Source organism: Ipomoea nil, unplaced genomic scaffold (genome assembly GCF_001879475.1).
Source record: "Ipomoea nil cultivar Tokyo-kokei standard unplaced genomic scaffold, Asagao_1.1 scaffold1576, whole genome shotgun sequence".
In the NCBI taxonomy this organism is placed as follows: domain Eukaryota; kingdom Viridiplantae; phylum Streptophyta; class Magnoliopsida; order Solanales; family Convolvulaceae; genus Ipomoea; species Ipomoea nil.
Window position 1 is genome coordinate 1,964,030 of NW_017618004.1, and position 15,879 is coordinate 1,979,908.

Genomic DNA, 15,879 nt, shown 5'->3' on the forward strand with positions numbered 1-15,879 from the left:
GGAAGTGTATGATATATTTGTAGAGAAAAAAAAAAAAAAAAGTTACAAAATAGAAAATAATTAATAAATTTAATAAATATCAGGGTATAAATTTAACTATTCCTATACTACCGACCTTCTTCTGTGTTTTCAGTGTTTATATATCAATGATGGAAATTAAAACAATGAAAACTACTCATTACAATTAAAGAAAAAATACTCATTTTAACATAAAATATCTTCAAAGAAAATTACTCAGAATATATTTTCTAAATTATTATCTCATTCTTCATTCTATCTTTCTTTCTCCCCCTTTGAGTGGTATCAAACGGGAGGACTAACCCGTCATTTGATTGTTATTATTTGAACTGAATTAGATTAGTCTTATCTTATTAAAATATGAGCATGATCGAAATTGACTACTAAATAAAAATTTTGATTAGGCCTGACCCGTAGAGAATGAAAATGTACCTGAAGCCTGGGATCCGACTGACGGGAAGGGAAGAGCGAAAGGCTTAGAACTTTTTTTCAAGGTCTAAAAATTTAAAAAAAAAAATCTTTATTTTTTTAGTTTAAACTTAATACATTTATCAATTGTCAAATAAAATATAAATTAAATTGTAGTATACAAAACAATAAAAATCTTGGTCTAATCACAACCCAAAAAAATAAAATAATAATAATTTCTTTAATTTATAGTTATTACATTTGTGATTAAATATGAATAAAGCTACGAAAAACAAAACAATAAAAATCTTGCCTCGTCCAAACCCGCATCTCAGAAAATAGTAATTCTTTTCAATTTTTTAATTCATAATTATTATATTTATCAATTTATATATTTATTGTTATTAGAATAAGTTACAAGTTACAAGTTAAAAATTATTTATTTACATTTTTTATTATAATAATAATTAGTCTTTATAACTATTATTATAAAATTTAGGTTATAATTTATTTTTAATATAAATCATTATTATCATTAAAATAATTAATATAAAATATTTTATAAAAAATACCTTTGTAATAGATTTATATTCATGTTTTTTAAAAATAAGCTAAATATTGAAAAGAAAATACAATTTTTTTGGCCATAAATTATTCATACAATGTCTAAATGGGATTATTCAAGTGTCATTAGAAAGCTAAGGAAGTTCTCTACAACTTTCATGTTGAACACTTTGGGAGATTCTGGATGCATTGATACCAAAAAATCAGGACACTTGGATGCATCATGAAGAATCTGTCATGCAACATGCTGATAGTGTTTTGATCATATATATCTATCATATACAATGTCCAATTGAAGTGATTCAAGTGACTATGGAAATTTAAGAGAGTGTCTTACAACTTTCATGTTCAATTTTTTCAAATTCAAAGTGAAACACATTCAAAATCTAGCATGAAATCTGATGTGCTAGGCGACACGGAGGCCGGTGACATGCCCCATGTCACCTGGGCGTCTTTTCTTGCATATATTATTATTTAATCACTCCTAGAAGATAGTAATTTTTAATTTCAAAACATAAGTCTTTTAATTTCCTAGGACGAGTGGAGAAAAACATATATATATATATATATATATATATATATATATATATATATATATATATATCGAATTGATATCGAATAATGAGTGCAAAAAGTATATTGGATTGATAGAACCCAATACCCTTAAAATAATACAAATGGGCTACAAGTGTACTAAATAAATAAAATAGATAAATTTGGCCCAAAGGGCCCAACCACAAGGAGTAGACTACTACTGCTAATTAGCATACTACAAAGACAACTTATATATTGCGTCGTTGAATGAGGGATAAGTCAAGAGAGAAGAAGAGCTTATGATGATCCTCCTTTGTATTTATTGTCTCTGTCTTTACTTTACCCTATATTGTTATGTCTTACTTTCCTGAGATGTGAACGATAATGATGGTCTGAACGAGACACCCCCGCCTTTTATACTACTCCAGGGTCGTATGTGGTGGACATGTGCACGGATCACAATGCTCCGTCTTCCTCTGCCATACACATGTTGCCCCAGGTGTTAAGTTCTCCCGCCAAACATTTTATTGTGCGCCATGTCACAGAGCATGTTCGGGTCATTGTCAACAGCCCAAAGATTAAGCACATAACCCCACCCTGCTACCCAACCGCAGGGCTCGTCTGAGCAACCCATCCCCTACAATGAATAGCCTTCCACTCACCCAGGTGATCCGTCATAGTTGGTCGAACTAAGACTGACCCTTCGATCGCTGACAGATGACCAAGGCGAGCCAATGAGAGGCGAAAAGGCACCATGACCACGGACTCGAGAGTGGTTCGCTCTAGTCTGCTAGGTTCCCATGGGGTATGTCACTCACCGGTAGATCAAACCAAAATCTATTGTCGAGGTTGCTGACCTTGGCCGATCGCTCTTCCCTGTCGTTCGTTCTCCAGGAATAAGTTTCATACCACACTGTCAAACGCGCCCTTAGTCCTCTTTCAAACCAAAAAAAAACCTACATATACTTTCTTAATTGGATTTCCCTTGGTCAAACTCACTCTCACTTTAATTACTCTTTGGGCCGTACTTTAGAGCCATCAAATAATTTTAAGAAAAATATTCTCTTAAATAATTTTAATTCAACTAATACTATATTTATGAAACTTAGGGTTGGGGTTCAGCCTTTTGAAAGAATGTAATTCATTGAGTTAAATCCTGATAGTGAATTAGTGATAATTAGAGACTATTTATTGATTATTGATTACTATATTAAAAAACAGTAATAATGTTGTTCAAGAAGTGATCGTACGTTTCCTTTAATGGGATTTTCTGTATTTTCTCTATCAATATCAATGTTCCTCTCCATTATTGGAGCACTGTTTTGCCGCCATCGTCTCAAGTTAGCTGACTTCCTAGTTAAGCTCTGTTTGCCTGTTTAGCAATTACCATTAGCTTTTCAATAAAATAATGAAGTTTTCTAAAGGCTGCCCTGCCAACTCTACTTTATTGTCACTTTGTAAAATAAACATTGGGAGGAAAAACGAGTAGTAAAGAAAGAAAAGCGATGCACATACTTTTTAAGGAAAATACTACGTCTACTTCCCCTTTACACTAGGATCAAAAAATAACCTATCAGAGTCTATCATATCAAGGGGTAATTTTGAAGGAGTAAGATTTGAGAATACATACAATAAAATTCTACTTTTTTTTTCCTATCTCTCATCTCTCTCTTATTTAACAAAAACGTTTGATTGATGTGATTGGTTTAATACTTTTATAAAAACAATTACAAAGAATAACTTACTTTTGAAATTATTGTTTTGGTTTTGTTGCGTTTAAAAAGTGGGATTAAAAGTAAATAAGAAAGAAAACATATTATTCCTTCCTTGGAGGGCAATATGCATGGAACTTAGTATACTAGAGTCGGACATGCATCTTGACTTAATCCAAGTCTGCGGGTGGGTCCCAAGCTTCCCCAGTAAGTGGCTTCACAACAAAGAAATATGGGAAAGTAATATATGCACACAACCAAAAAGCTTTCCACAATGGAAATTCCAAGAATCAGCCTACACATAACACATGGGTGCAGGTGATAGATGATCTCAAAAAGTATCAACAATTTAAATTCCAATAAAAGTTTTTTTTTTTTTTAAAAAGAAAATTCCAATAAGCTATTCACAATTCTCCAGAGTATTGTGTCACTAACAATATTAATTCACTACTTTCTGCATAAATGGTCCTTATAGGTTGACTCTTTTTCAACTGGAATAAAAATTTATCCCTTTATAGCAAAGGTTGACTGTCCGCCGTTCATTTTCAACTGAAAGGACCATTTAAGCTATAAAAAAAAAAAAAAAAAAATAGTCATGAGCCGACCAATTATAAGTTTTGAAAAGAGGGGATCAACAATGTTAATGACACAATACTCGTAGACCAAAAGTATGAAAAACTCACTTAACTTCACAGCACAAAAAGTTTATGAACAATATAGAGCCAAAAAACAGAGCTTTTGGTGCAGCAAAAGATGAGAGAAATGACTTGGTCATATGCCTAAATTTCCACAAGAATGACTTAACTTTGAACTAATTGTACAAAGCATCAAATTTTACAAAACTTTCAGCTAATTGTACAAAACATAGCCTCAGTTGGGCCCGATTCGAGGCGGCTCTCCCAAAAGTGTTGCTACATATGCATAATGCATGGCTCCGAATCCTCGACTATATGTTTAAGCAGCTCAAACCCCTTCCACTTAAGCCAATACCTTTCGGTAAATTTTACAAAACTTTCAACTAATTGTACAACCAAAGGGCCGGCCCCGTTGCAGTTCTCCCCTCCAGCAGGCGATTGGAACCATGAACTAAATCAGTCCATACCTTAAAGGACGATGACCTAATATAGCAATACCTGTCACGGGGAAAAAATCGACTAGTAGTTCCTTTTTTTGAAAGAGGATATATATATACAGTAAGGTAGAATGCATTGCAATCTTCAGTCGTCCTCATCCGTGATCTCAAACGCCAAACTTCTCGTAAGAGAAACTCCAGGACTTCTGTTACTTGAATTAAGCCCGAGATTATTTGCAGCAGTTAGAAGGCGCTTCCCAACTTCGGCTTTCTTAACCTTTCTCGAGGGTACAGAAACAGATTCGTTAGTCAGAAGAACATTCAGCATTTTCGACGGTGTTTTGGCTCTAAATGGAGGAGGCGTACAAACACCAAAGTTCATACGGCAGTCATCTGTTCTAACAATCCGTTTTTCCTTTTGTTCACCCCTAACTGTCGAATAAGAAAACCCCGAACCCGAGTTCACCTCATCGTAACCACAGAAATCATCATAACATGAGAAATACTTCCGGATAATGCCCGAGACTGACATGGATTCCGATAATGTCTCATGATGACTCTCCACTGCTCGGCTATAATTTCCCTCTTTACTTGACTTGTCCTTAGCACCCGATATAGCAATATCATACTTTTTCCGAACTCTTTTCTTTTTAATCTTTTGCCTCTCCGAAAAGTAGAGCCTTCGTCGAATACCTAAGAGTGAAATTCCAAATCCGGCAAACCTTTTGATCTTCCTCCTCCTGCATTTTGACTTAATCTTAATTGTGCTCGAAAGAAAATTCTTGGGTTCTTTTGAACCAGCACCACCATTAACGTCAGTTGAACAATCCTTAATCTTTTCACGTACCGGTGCCCCTAACTTGTCAGGAACGCTAGAATGGCATACTTTAACTCGAAGAAACCAATTTCCTTTCAAGTACTGAAAAGCATACCTTAAAGGTAATGTATCAGATAAGTGGTAAAAGAACGATTTCCTCTGAACCTGTCACAAACACATGTTATATAGGCATAAGCATTCAACATAAATAAGCATCGGATTTGAGACAATGAAGTTACACACCTTGGTATACTAGTAAATTATAAATAATCGGGTAAAAACAACAAAGGAAACGGTCCAGAACTTCAAAACGTACCATCAAACCATTCACCTTGATATCCCCAAGTTTTGGGAAACAATTCAAGTGCGCCCTCTCAAATACTCCTAGGAAACAACAGAACATACTTATTAAACCTCCAAAAGCAGAAACCACATTTCACAACATATTTCGAGCAACAATGTATCTATTAATCAGTTAATCTCTCTTTGAAGCATCACAAGTCTAGAAACCCTACAATTTGCTTCAAGCAAAGAGCAAAGCATTCTCTCAATTTCTCTGGTAATTGTGCACATTGAAGCCAAGAACTACATAAACTAAAATTATAGAAAAAAACAAAAACAAAAAATTAAAGAGATTAACTCTTGATAGTTGAACACTACTCCCACTATGGCACTTTCTGGGACTAGACTTAAATGTGGCATAGAAATGAAAGAAACCTCCAGATATATTAACAATATATATATTAGGAAAACTCAGAAAATCCCAAAAATTAATAAAGGTGTGATCTTTATCGCACATTTTTTAAACTATTGGGACTAAACAGCATAAAAACATAGATGCGAATAAAGGAAGAGTAAAAACAGATGAGAGAGAAGAATGTGGAGTAGTACTCACTCTTGAATTCCCTTGCCGTAGCGTCTGGAGAGATTGGCACTGCAAGGCGGGTGCCCAGATCGGTCTCCGTGAATATCGGGCTTTCGATACTGGAAGATTCCATGGGATTCCACACTGGGGAATTCTTGTTCTCAATTGGAAAAAGTTTAAACACAAGTGGGAGGAGTGCTGGGAATTGGGAGGGCCTAACCAATAAAGTTGCAAGAATTGATAGAGATAACCCTTGTGCGGTGTGCCTCAACCGAGGTAAATCAATGCTCCTCCTCTGCACTCATATTTGTAGCAGAGACGAACTCTCCAAACGGCATGAGAAGGACAGCCCCATACGAAGATAATGTTGATATTGACTCTTTGTATTTCAGTATATTAAAAAAAATAGTTATAAATAAATACGGAGTAATTTTTTAATGTGATATAAAATTGGGATTGAATTTTAAAAATGGGTTGGAGTTGTTAGTGTTGTGATTGATTAACTCGTTGGCTCATTAGCTCCTAATCGGTGAGAGTTGCAAAATAATATAATGATAAAAGTAAATAATCTTAGAACAAAGAGATAGGGGAGAAGGGAGAGTTCTTCATTCCATTTCACTAGGCTCTTTTACAAAGGAGCTACAACATATATATAATAATCAACTATAACGGAAAACATTTTCAAAAAAAAAAAAAAAACTATAATGGAAAGCATAATGGGGACATAAATATGTCTGTTACATAATAATGTCCACTAAGTATATATATTTATAATCACTCTCCCTTGGACATTATTTAGCCAGAATCTTGCTTTGTCAAAAACTTGCTAGGAAAACCTTGTGGGAAAAACCTAAACAAGAAAAGAGTACAAGGTATACCGATAGTATATTTAAATACATTCATGCCTCGTTAAAAACTTCACTAGGAAAACCACGTGGGAAAAACCTAGTTGAAGAAAATAGTAAATGATATTTGTAAACTCATATATTGTATTTATTGCCTCGTTAAAAATCTTAACTTAAATAAAATTAAACCTCGTGGGAAAAACATAGTTAAGGGAAAAAGAATACAATCATAAGCCTTCGAGGCATAATCTTCAGGATTTTGGAGTTTGCCTATTTAAGCATTTATATACAACTCCCCCCATTAATATATCATACTCATACCTCGTTAAAAACCACACTAGAAAAGCCATTGGGAAAAATCTAGTGAGGAAAAGAGTACATGGTATGTATATGCTGCAAAAAGTATAATTATTAGTCCTTTTAAGACGCAATCTACAGGATTGATTCGAGTGAATATATACGCTGCAAAAGTGCAACTATTAGTCTTTTTAAGACCCAATCTACAGGATTGACTCGAGTGAATATATACGTTGCAAAAGTGCAACTATTAGTCTTTTTAAGACCCAATCTACAGGATTAACCAATCTACAAGATTGACTCGAGTGAATGTACTTCCCGTCTCCCCCTGAAGATAACAATCTTCAAATTCTACATTGCTTAAAGTAAAATCATTCTTTCAAAAGGATGTAGAGAAGAGATATGGTACAATCTTCAGGATTGTCATTAGAATTTATCATATTTTCTCATCATGATCATCTGGACCAAATAAAATTATTTATATTTTGTCGCTCCCCCTAAATAATTTTCTTTACCCACGCATATCAATTTCATAGATATTTTGTAGGTATACATTTGCTAACTTGTCACTGGAACAAATCTTCTGGACAAATATTTTATCACTCTTCTAGAGTTCATGTGGATCAAGGTATTTTATATCATGAAAAACTATATAAGTTTTTATTTGTCCCAAGTATGATGACTTCATGTCAAAAAAAGCATCAATATGAATATTTGTACCTTGATTTGTTATTCCTTAGCTCATCTCATAACTTAGCAGTCACTATGACAAAGCGAGAAAGTAATAACGAGATGATAATATACAAAATACATCTATAAGAACAAGTATTATCCCTCCTTAAGCTTTAAGATGCTTAAAGCTTAAATTGATTTATAATATATCAATCCAAGTCATGGCGTTTAACATAATGTCAATATTAATAGGTTTAGCAAGTTTAAACAAATTTTGTGTCATATCGTGGCGACACTGAACTCCGTTAACAAAAATGTCTATCGTGTGAATTTGAACCATGTTAACAAAACATGTCTATTGTGTCAATCCGTTTACAAATATTCGTGTTAAAAATTTCAACCCGCTAACCTCAACGTGTCATATTTGTGTTTAGTTTTATTGTGTCGTTATTATGTCGACCCGTATACACGAATTGTAAATATAGAATCCATCAAGAGAACTGCGATCTACCATGACTTAATTACATGAAATTGCAGAAAATTTCATATGTTTTACAATGAAATATTAATACAATAGATACTAAACACAATTTCACCCCTAATTATATATTGTTATGCATTACCAATTTCGATCAATCCCTAATTACTCAGTACATGACGTGTATGGTCTAATAAAATCAATAGAAATGACAAAATATTATTTTTATTATTAATTAATAAAATGATTCTTAACTACTTTTGAAATTTTGAATTAATATTAATATTTATTATTATCGAATAAAAAAATTGATGCATGAGATTTATTATCAAGCACAAAATTAAAAATAAGTCTTATAAACTCTATTCAATAAAAAAAAAAAAAATAGTGATGCCTAATCATTATTATTATCAACCCATCACAAGGGTTTTAAAACATCCTTTTAATATAAAAAAGTGTTGGCGGTGTTGACTATTTGTACTTCAACAGGAGATGAATAGATACTACAATGTAATAGAGAAGAGACAGTAACTTTCAAAAAAATAATATTATTTTACTATAAATATAAGACATAAAAAAAAAACATTCTTTTACTATAAATATAAGACATAACAATGAGGTTGCTCTAAATATAAAAACCCGTTCCCCTTTTAGTCTTCACTCGATCGACCTCTAAACCGAGAACGATAAATGTCTTGTTCATATTTCTTTATTTTTAAAGAGTATTTAGTTTCCATTTCTCCCTTCATCATTCGATTTCCAAACCGCCAAGAATACCAAATGCCATCATATTCTTTTATTGAGTGTGTAGAATGTGAATTGGCATAAGATGATGATGACAAGTAGCGGTTCAACATGTTGTGCAAATGTGGGGGCAATGATTCACATATGGATTCAAACATGTATTCTCCTACTTTCTGCTTAAACATCTTCAACTGTTGAATCATCTTGCTCTCAATTTCTTGTGTTGCTATATGTTTTACACCCCACAAAACCTGTATATATATTGCCACAAGTATGTATGTATAAGCAAATTAAAGCAGAACAAACATCAATCCATATATATATATATATATATATATATATATATATATTTATTTATTGCCACAAGCTAAGAAAGAAAAAAGAATGGTGATAAGCGTAATGCTAGCATAGGCTGAGATTTTGACCTCTGCCATGATTGCAACTATTATGCCAATGTAACTATCTCCTGGACCAGTAACCTTTGTCTCGGGCCTGTAACATATATGAGTATAAAACGGAGTGAAGTGGCCGGATATAAAATATAAAATAATAATAATAATAATAATAATAATAATTGTTCTATGTAAGTACATATATACTCACTTGTCAATCATGGAACAAAGCAGTTTGTGGGCAGCTTTGGCTTCATCAAAATTACATTTTATTGGCAAATGGGAGAGCCAAAGTTGCATACACTGCATGCATATATGCATTCAACATTAATTTTATATATACATATGTCAATAATCACAATAATATACAAAGAAAATAATTTCACTTCTTGGTCGCCTAACTATTATTAAAATAAAATATCTAAAATAAATTTTTTTTAATTAGGTGCATGATAATTTGTATCAAGTCATGCCGTCCAATTTTCCCTCAATTATTAAAATAAAATTTGTAAAATACAATTTCCATACAATCCAAGCTAGCGCATGCATGCATACCTCGCCCAGGTTGATGTTGGGGAAAGAGTTAATCTCTTCAGAAAGAAAGAAACATAGTTTCCCATAAGCAGAAACAATCGCATCTCTGCCTATCCAGTGTTCTAGATCATCAAATGGGGCACCAGATACCATTATTGCTTCTAAGCTTGACAGTCCATCTGCAAATTATACAGGTAGTAGTTTAATTTGTTGAAGTATGTGTTCCATCTCAACTAAAAGCGTAAATTATACAAGTAGTAGTTTAATTTGTTGAAGCATGTGTTTCATCTCAACTAAAAGCCTAAACTGATAGTTGGATTGCACATTAATGGCTCAACAGACTAGACAGTCACTTATTCAATTCACAGTAAAAACAAACAAACAAACAAAGACATACACACTACCTACCTCGAAGATGATGCTTAAATGTTTCTCTATCAAACTCAACATATTTACCGATTGCACAGGCAGCCATCTGCAGATCAGATAGATATATGCATGGAATTGATGAAGAAATTAAACGTCAAGTATTATTAGAAGCGAGTAAACAGATCAAAACGTAACCTACCTGTTGAATGTGTGGATTTGAACGATCCTTGCAAGCTTCGAAGAAGAGTGGAATGTATTCTGCATACTTCCTTAACATATGTTCTCCGCCTTCCTTTGCAATGGCAGTCAAAATATTTGTCAAAGGCCGTTCTTCTTTCCCCAGAGAAAGTCGGCTCAGAACCGGCAGAATTGTCTCAGAATTGTCTTGCGCCATTGAGAGATGAGAGAGAGAGAAACCCTAACTGCAAATACCAGATGAGAGATGAGAGAGAGAGAAACCCTAGCTGCAAATACCAGATGGGAACGGTACGGTATTTTCTGTATATTAAACAATTGAAACATATATAATAGAATCTATTATCTATTATATATTATATATACAGAAGATAACAAGGAATAGTTCCAGATATAACACAACACAATTAGGATTAGGACTATAAATTGAGTCCCAATAGGGAAGCTAATTTAAGGCAAATTAATTATACTATAGATCAGAGTACATATTACATTGTGGGAGCTTCACATATTATGCACATTCAATTTAATTATTTTAAAATATATAGGCTCTATTTGATAAAAAAATTGGTCTATAAGTTAATTTTGACTTATTTGACCAATATTAATTGTTTGATTTAGTTAAAATATCAATATAAATTTTGGTTAATTAGCTTTTTGCAAATTCAAAAAGTTACTTCAAACAACTTTTTCAATTAGCTTTTTGAGAAAATAAATTATACCAAATCGCTATCAACTAACAACTAATTTACTAAACACTTTTCTATAATCAGCTAATGTTATCAACTATTTATATCCTCTAATTAACACAATCAGCTAACAACTAACAACTATCAACTAATAGCTATTTTACCAAACAAGGCCATAATTTATTAATATGTTAAATGTAGACACATAATTTTTTTTTGACTATAGTCTACCATATACATTGACTAATTAATTGAGGGAAGTGAATGGAACAACTAGGGGTGTGCAAACTCTTGGTAAAAGTTGAGATAATCCACCGAATCAAAAAATTTATGTTAACCGTTTTTTTTTTTTTAACTAAAATACTTTGATTTGGTTAATAGATAAAGGTTTAATTTTATAGAATTTCAATTAATGGTTAATTCAATTCAAAAATATTAGATAACTAAATTAATCGATCGGTTAACTGAAATTATATATATATATATATATATATATATATAGGGTGAGGTTCAAGTGAGTCTATTGTGTTAGGTTAGGTCTGTGGACAATTGCAATTTGCAACATATATATATATATATATATATATATATATATATATATATATATATATATATATATATATAATTTGGTTAACTATTATATAAATTTTTGCTTTATATTTGCAATGTTGTTATTGCATTGTTTTTGTATATTTTCTTATAGATTTATTATTATAGGTATTGATGTAATTAGTAATGTTAGTTGTATTTATAATTTTAAGCATTAAAAAGTTCAGCTAAATTTTTTTGATTAATTGGTTAACCATCAATTAACCGACAAAAATGACATCATCTACTCTTCATTAATCAAAATATTAATATTTTAATTAGTTTATCTTTTTATGCCTTTTTACTCTTGTCAAGCTAGTTGAATAATTAATTTTACCAAACAATTTAATTTCAATTAGTTAGCTTATTAGCTATTAGTTTATCATTCAATTAAAAAAAAAAAACACGTTCCACTCTTTTTTTTTTTTTTTTTTTTTTTCCAATTCAAACAATCACACATAGTATAAGGTACAGTACGTACTTCATAAGCTCTTGTATACTATACTAGGCATTATTCTTTGGAAGATGCTTGCTGGTACATATTCTGGATTATTTTTTATCCGTTAGAAAAAAAAAATACTCCGTATTCGATAATGGTATTAATATTTTTTGTATGTATTTCTATAATGGTACAATTATATATTACTTTACAAATATTATAATATTATTTTTTTATCGACAAAATTATTTTTACATCATTATATTGTCAGACCTGCGCGACCTAATTATAAAGTTGTTGATCAGAAATACAACTATGTGTGGACTCTAAAACGGTATACCATTTTTCAAAGAATTGACAATGTGACATCTCACCCGACTCCAATTGAACAAATTTACGCATCATTCTCAAAAGATAGTGTAAAAACCTTGGCATGTATCATTCATGAAATTAAACTTGTATATAATTTGAATACAATAGAGTTTTGACCGTGAGATGTGTTCTACTTCAATTTTGTTGCTTGAAAACTTTGCTCCTTAGAAACTCTAATCAATAACTTTGCTCTTTGAAAAACCTTCCTCATAAACTTTGCTGTTCATGGGCTAATTTCCAAAAACTTTGATGTTCATGAGTTAATTATTTCGAAAATTCTTCTTCTTGTGAGTAAATTTGTAAACTCTTTTGCTTGTGATTTTCAAAATCTCTTCTTCTTATTAACTTTGGAAAACTCTTTCCCTTATTTAATTAACTTTCGAAAATTCATCTCATCCTTCATTTTGACTTCTCAAAATCCTTGTTGCTTATTAAATCTTTAGAAACTCTTCTCCTTGAAATCTTTGCTGCATATGGATAATTCAAATAATCTTCTTATTTATTTTTGAAAATTCTTCTCTTAAAAACTCTACTACTTCCGAAATCTTTTAGGAACTTTGCTGCTTCCAATTCTTCCAAAACTTTGATGTTTCTTAGAAAATCTTTACTGCTCATGTGATTTTCTTGACACTTAGATTATTTTAAGTACACAATTTACAATATAAATTTGGGATCAATTTTTCAAACTAAGAATACATTTTTGTCTCATCAAAATAAATTTGTAGATACACTCAATATTTTACACACAAGATAGAATTATATTGTTGTACTGAAAAGTATGTGGATAATAAAAATTTAGAGTCCAGACATTGTTATTAATCAGATGATTATTTAGCCAAAACACTTGAAAATTAAAAATTAAAAAAAAAAGGTTGTGTAATATCAATAATACACCATAACTAACCATTAACAATTTAATTTACTTCACATTTAAAGTCACTACTAATTCATTTAAAGAAAACTTCAAGCTTTCTGTGGCCATCCTCAACTCGTTAATCTATCTTTACTGACTTGGTTTCAACAGCCTTAGCCCCAGTAACAGCTAATTCAAGCCAAAAACACCGGTTCAACCTGATCAACTGGTCATAAAAATGAAAAGTTGGAAGAATAAATGTATCAAGAATTTAATATACAGAAGATAACAAGGAATAGTTCGAGATATAACACAATTAGGACTCTAGATCGAGTCCTAATAGGGAAGCTAATTTAAGGGGACAAATTAATTATACCATGGATCAGAGATACATATTACATTGTGGAGTTTAACATATTATGTTTATTAATTTTTTTTAGTACTTCAATTTAATTATTTACAAATACATACATAATTTATTAATATGTTAAATTCAGACACATAATTTTTTATATTAGAATCCACCATGTAAAGTAAACTCATGTCCATAATATGAGTATTGGATTGTGGGTTTCACGTCCAAGATTGGCCGTGATGAGATTTGGTCGTCAAACGTCACTGGCCTATGCATGGGAGATAGATTTGGGTGGCTTGGTCGCCATCGGAGCAGGGAGCTGAGTGATCAAGATTAACACGGATGGAGCTAGAAAGAAGGCCTCGGGTTTAGCAGCGCTTCACAATCATATTGGAGCTTGGCGCAACTAGCAACTTCATTGTTGAACTCTAGGATCTTCGTGAGGGGCTCGTTATCGCCAAAGATAAAGGTTTGGAGAGAGTTGTTGTGGATACCGACTCTGAAGCCGTGGTTACTGTTTTTAGGGGAGATATTGAGACTCGCCCGAAAGCGGATACCCTGATCAATGATTGCAAAACCATCATGAAGTGGTTTCGTGATTGTGCTATCACCCACGTCCTTCGGGAAGGCAACCAATGTACAAATTTCCTCGCCAAGCAACTTGGGTCAAAGCAGCCAATGGGGCACAACGATTATGAGCCACCCCCGGATAGCTTGAACAACCTCTTAAAAAAGACACTAGAAGCGTGGCTATTAGAAGAATTTACTGGGATCTTCCTGTCCCTCCTACGTACAAAAAAAAATAGTTTATTTGGGTTGAGATGTATTTATGGTTATTATAACTAAGGGATGTATTAGGTTAGGACTTTTAAAAACATTTATAAATTTTAAAAGTTTGAAAATACTTAATACAATTTTAGATAGTTATTAAAAGATTGGTTGTATCTAATTCATATTTTACAGATTTTAAAAATTAGGTAGTATTTTTCTTTTTAAAAATCTTTAAAAGTTATATATGGTATTAAATTTATATTTTTAAAGAGTTTTTAAAAGTTCATTATTATTTAACAAGCCATAGATTTGGACTTTTATTGACTTTTCTCTATGTATAAACAGTTGAACCCCATCTCTCAAACATTAGATTTCATCTCCTCACTCTAAAAGCTTTTTTCTTTTTTCGCCCCTCTACCTTCGTTTACAAACTTTTTCTCTGTATTAAACTTTTGCATTTCCTTCCTACCTACATGCCTGCATACTTTTATTGCCTTTTTCTTTGCTTAAACTTGTACATTTTCTTCATAATTAAACTTTTCAAATTAAACTTTCTAATCAACTTTTTCTTTTGACATAAATTATAAGCGGATGGGGAAATCTCTGTCACTCAAACAGTTGGGAACCTTTCTCAAATTATTTGAAAAAACTAAAATTCCCATAAAATGAAATAAGTTTGTTGCGTTAAAAAGAAGGAAAAATTTAAGTTGTCTGTAACACACACTTTTTTTACAATTGATTTGCTACCTTTTGAGGGTGTTAGAAACGTTGTAGCATCAATCTCATGATAAAATGGACTAGAACATTATAATTGAGTACTCAAATATAGTGCTTTCAGCTAACATGAACAAGGTGAACACTTTTATTTAATCGTAAAGTGTTTGTAGAATTTTCGAGGAAGAACAAGAGAGTTTTCATGGGAGAGGGAAAATCAAAATTTTTGAAGTACTAAAAAAATCATATAAAACGGTATTTGTAGGAGAAGTGAAATTCATTAGTATTAATCACATTCCAGTACATTGGAGATACAACTGCTAGATCGTGGGTGCAAGATTTGCAACCTATGCGTGTCAAAGAGCATCTACGTCATATAATTCAAACTATTCAAAAAGTAGAGTTATATATACACTAGTGATACCTCACATATCTTTTCCAATTGAAAAGAAAGTGGCCTATTTAGAAGAACGGGAGGAACATGTATGACTCTGTTATAAAAGTAACAGATTAGTACTCACAAAAAAAATATGAAGTTATAAAAATTTTATAACTTAAAAATATTATAATTATAAAATAAAA

General features: G+C 31.8%; 1 protein-coding gene across 2 annotated transcripts; it reads right to left on the reverse strand.

The window, feature by feature from the left end:
* Window positions 1-3,990: 3,990 nt before the first annotated feature.
* Window positions 3,991-6,237, reverse strand: LOC109190414. 2 transcript variants are annotated; one of them, XM_019340889.1, is made up of 4 exons: window positions 6,021-6,237; window positions 5,442-5,509; window positions 4,947-5,290; window positions 3,991-4,913 (listed from the first exon to the last, which is right to left on the reverse strand). In XM_019340889.1, exons 1-4 carry the CDS (start codon window positions 6,121-6,123, stop codon window positions 4,454-4,456), a joined length of 975 nt encoding a protein of 324 aa, XP_019196434.1. In that variant the 5' UTR covers window positions 6,124-6,237; the 3' UTR covers window positions 3,991-4,453. The 2 variants fall into 2 exon arrangements, with proteins under 2 accessions (XP_019196434.1, XP_019196433.1); XM_019340888.1 differs by having other exon boundaries at window positions 3,991-5,290.
* Window positions 6,238-15,879: the final 9,642 nt, after the last annotated feature.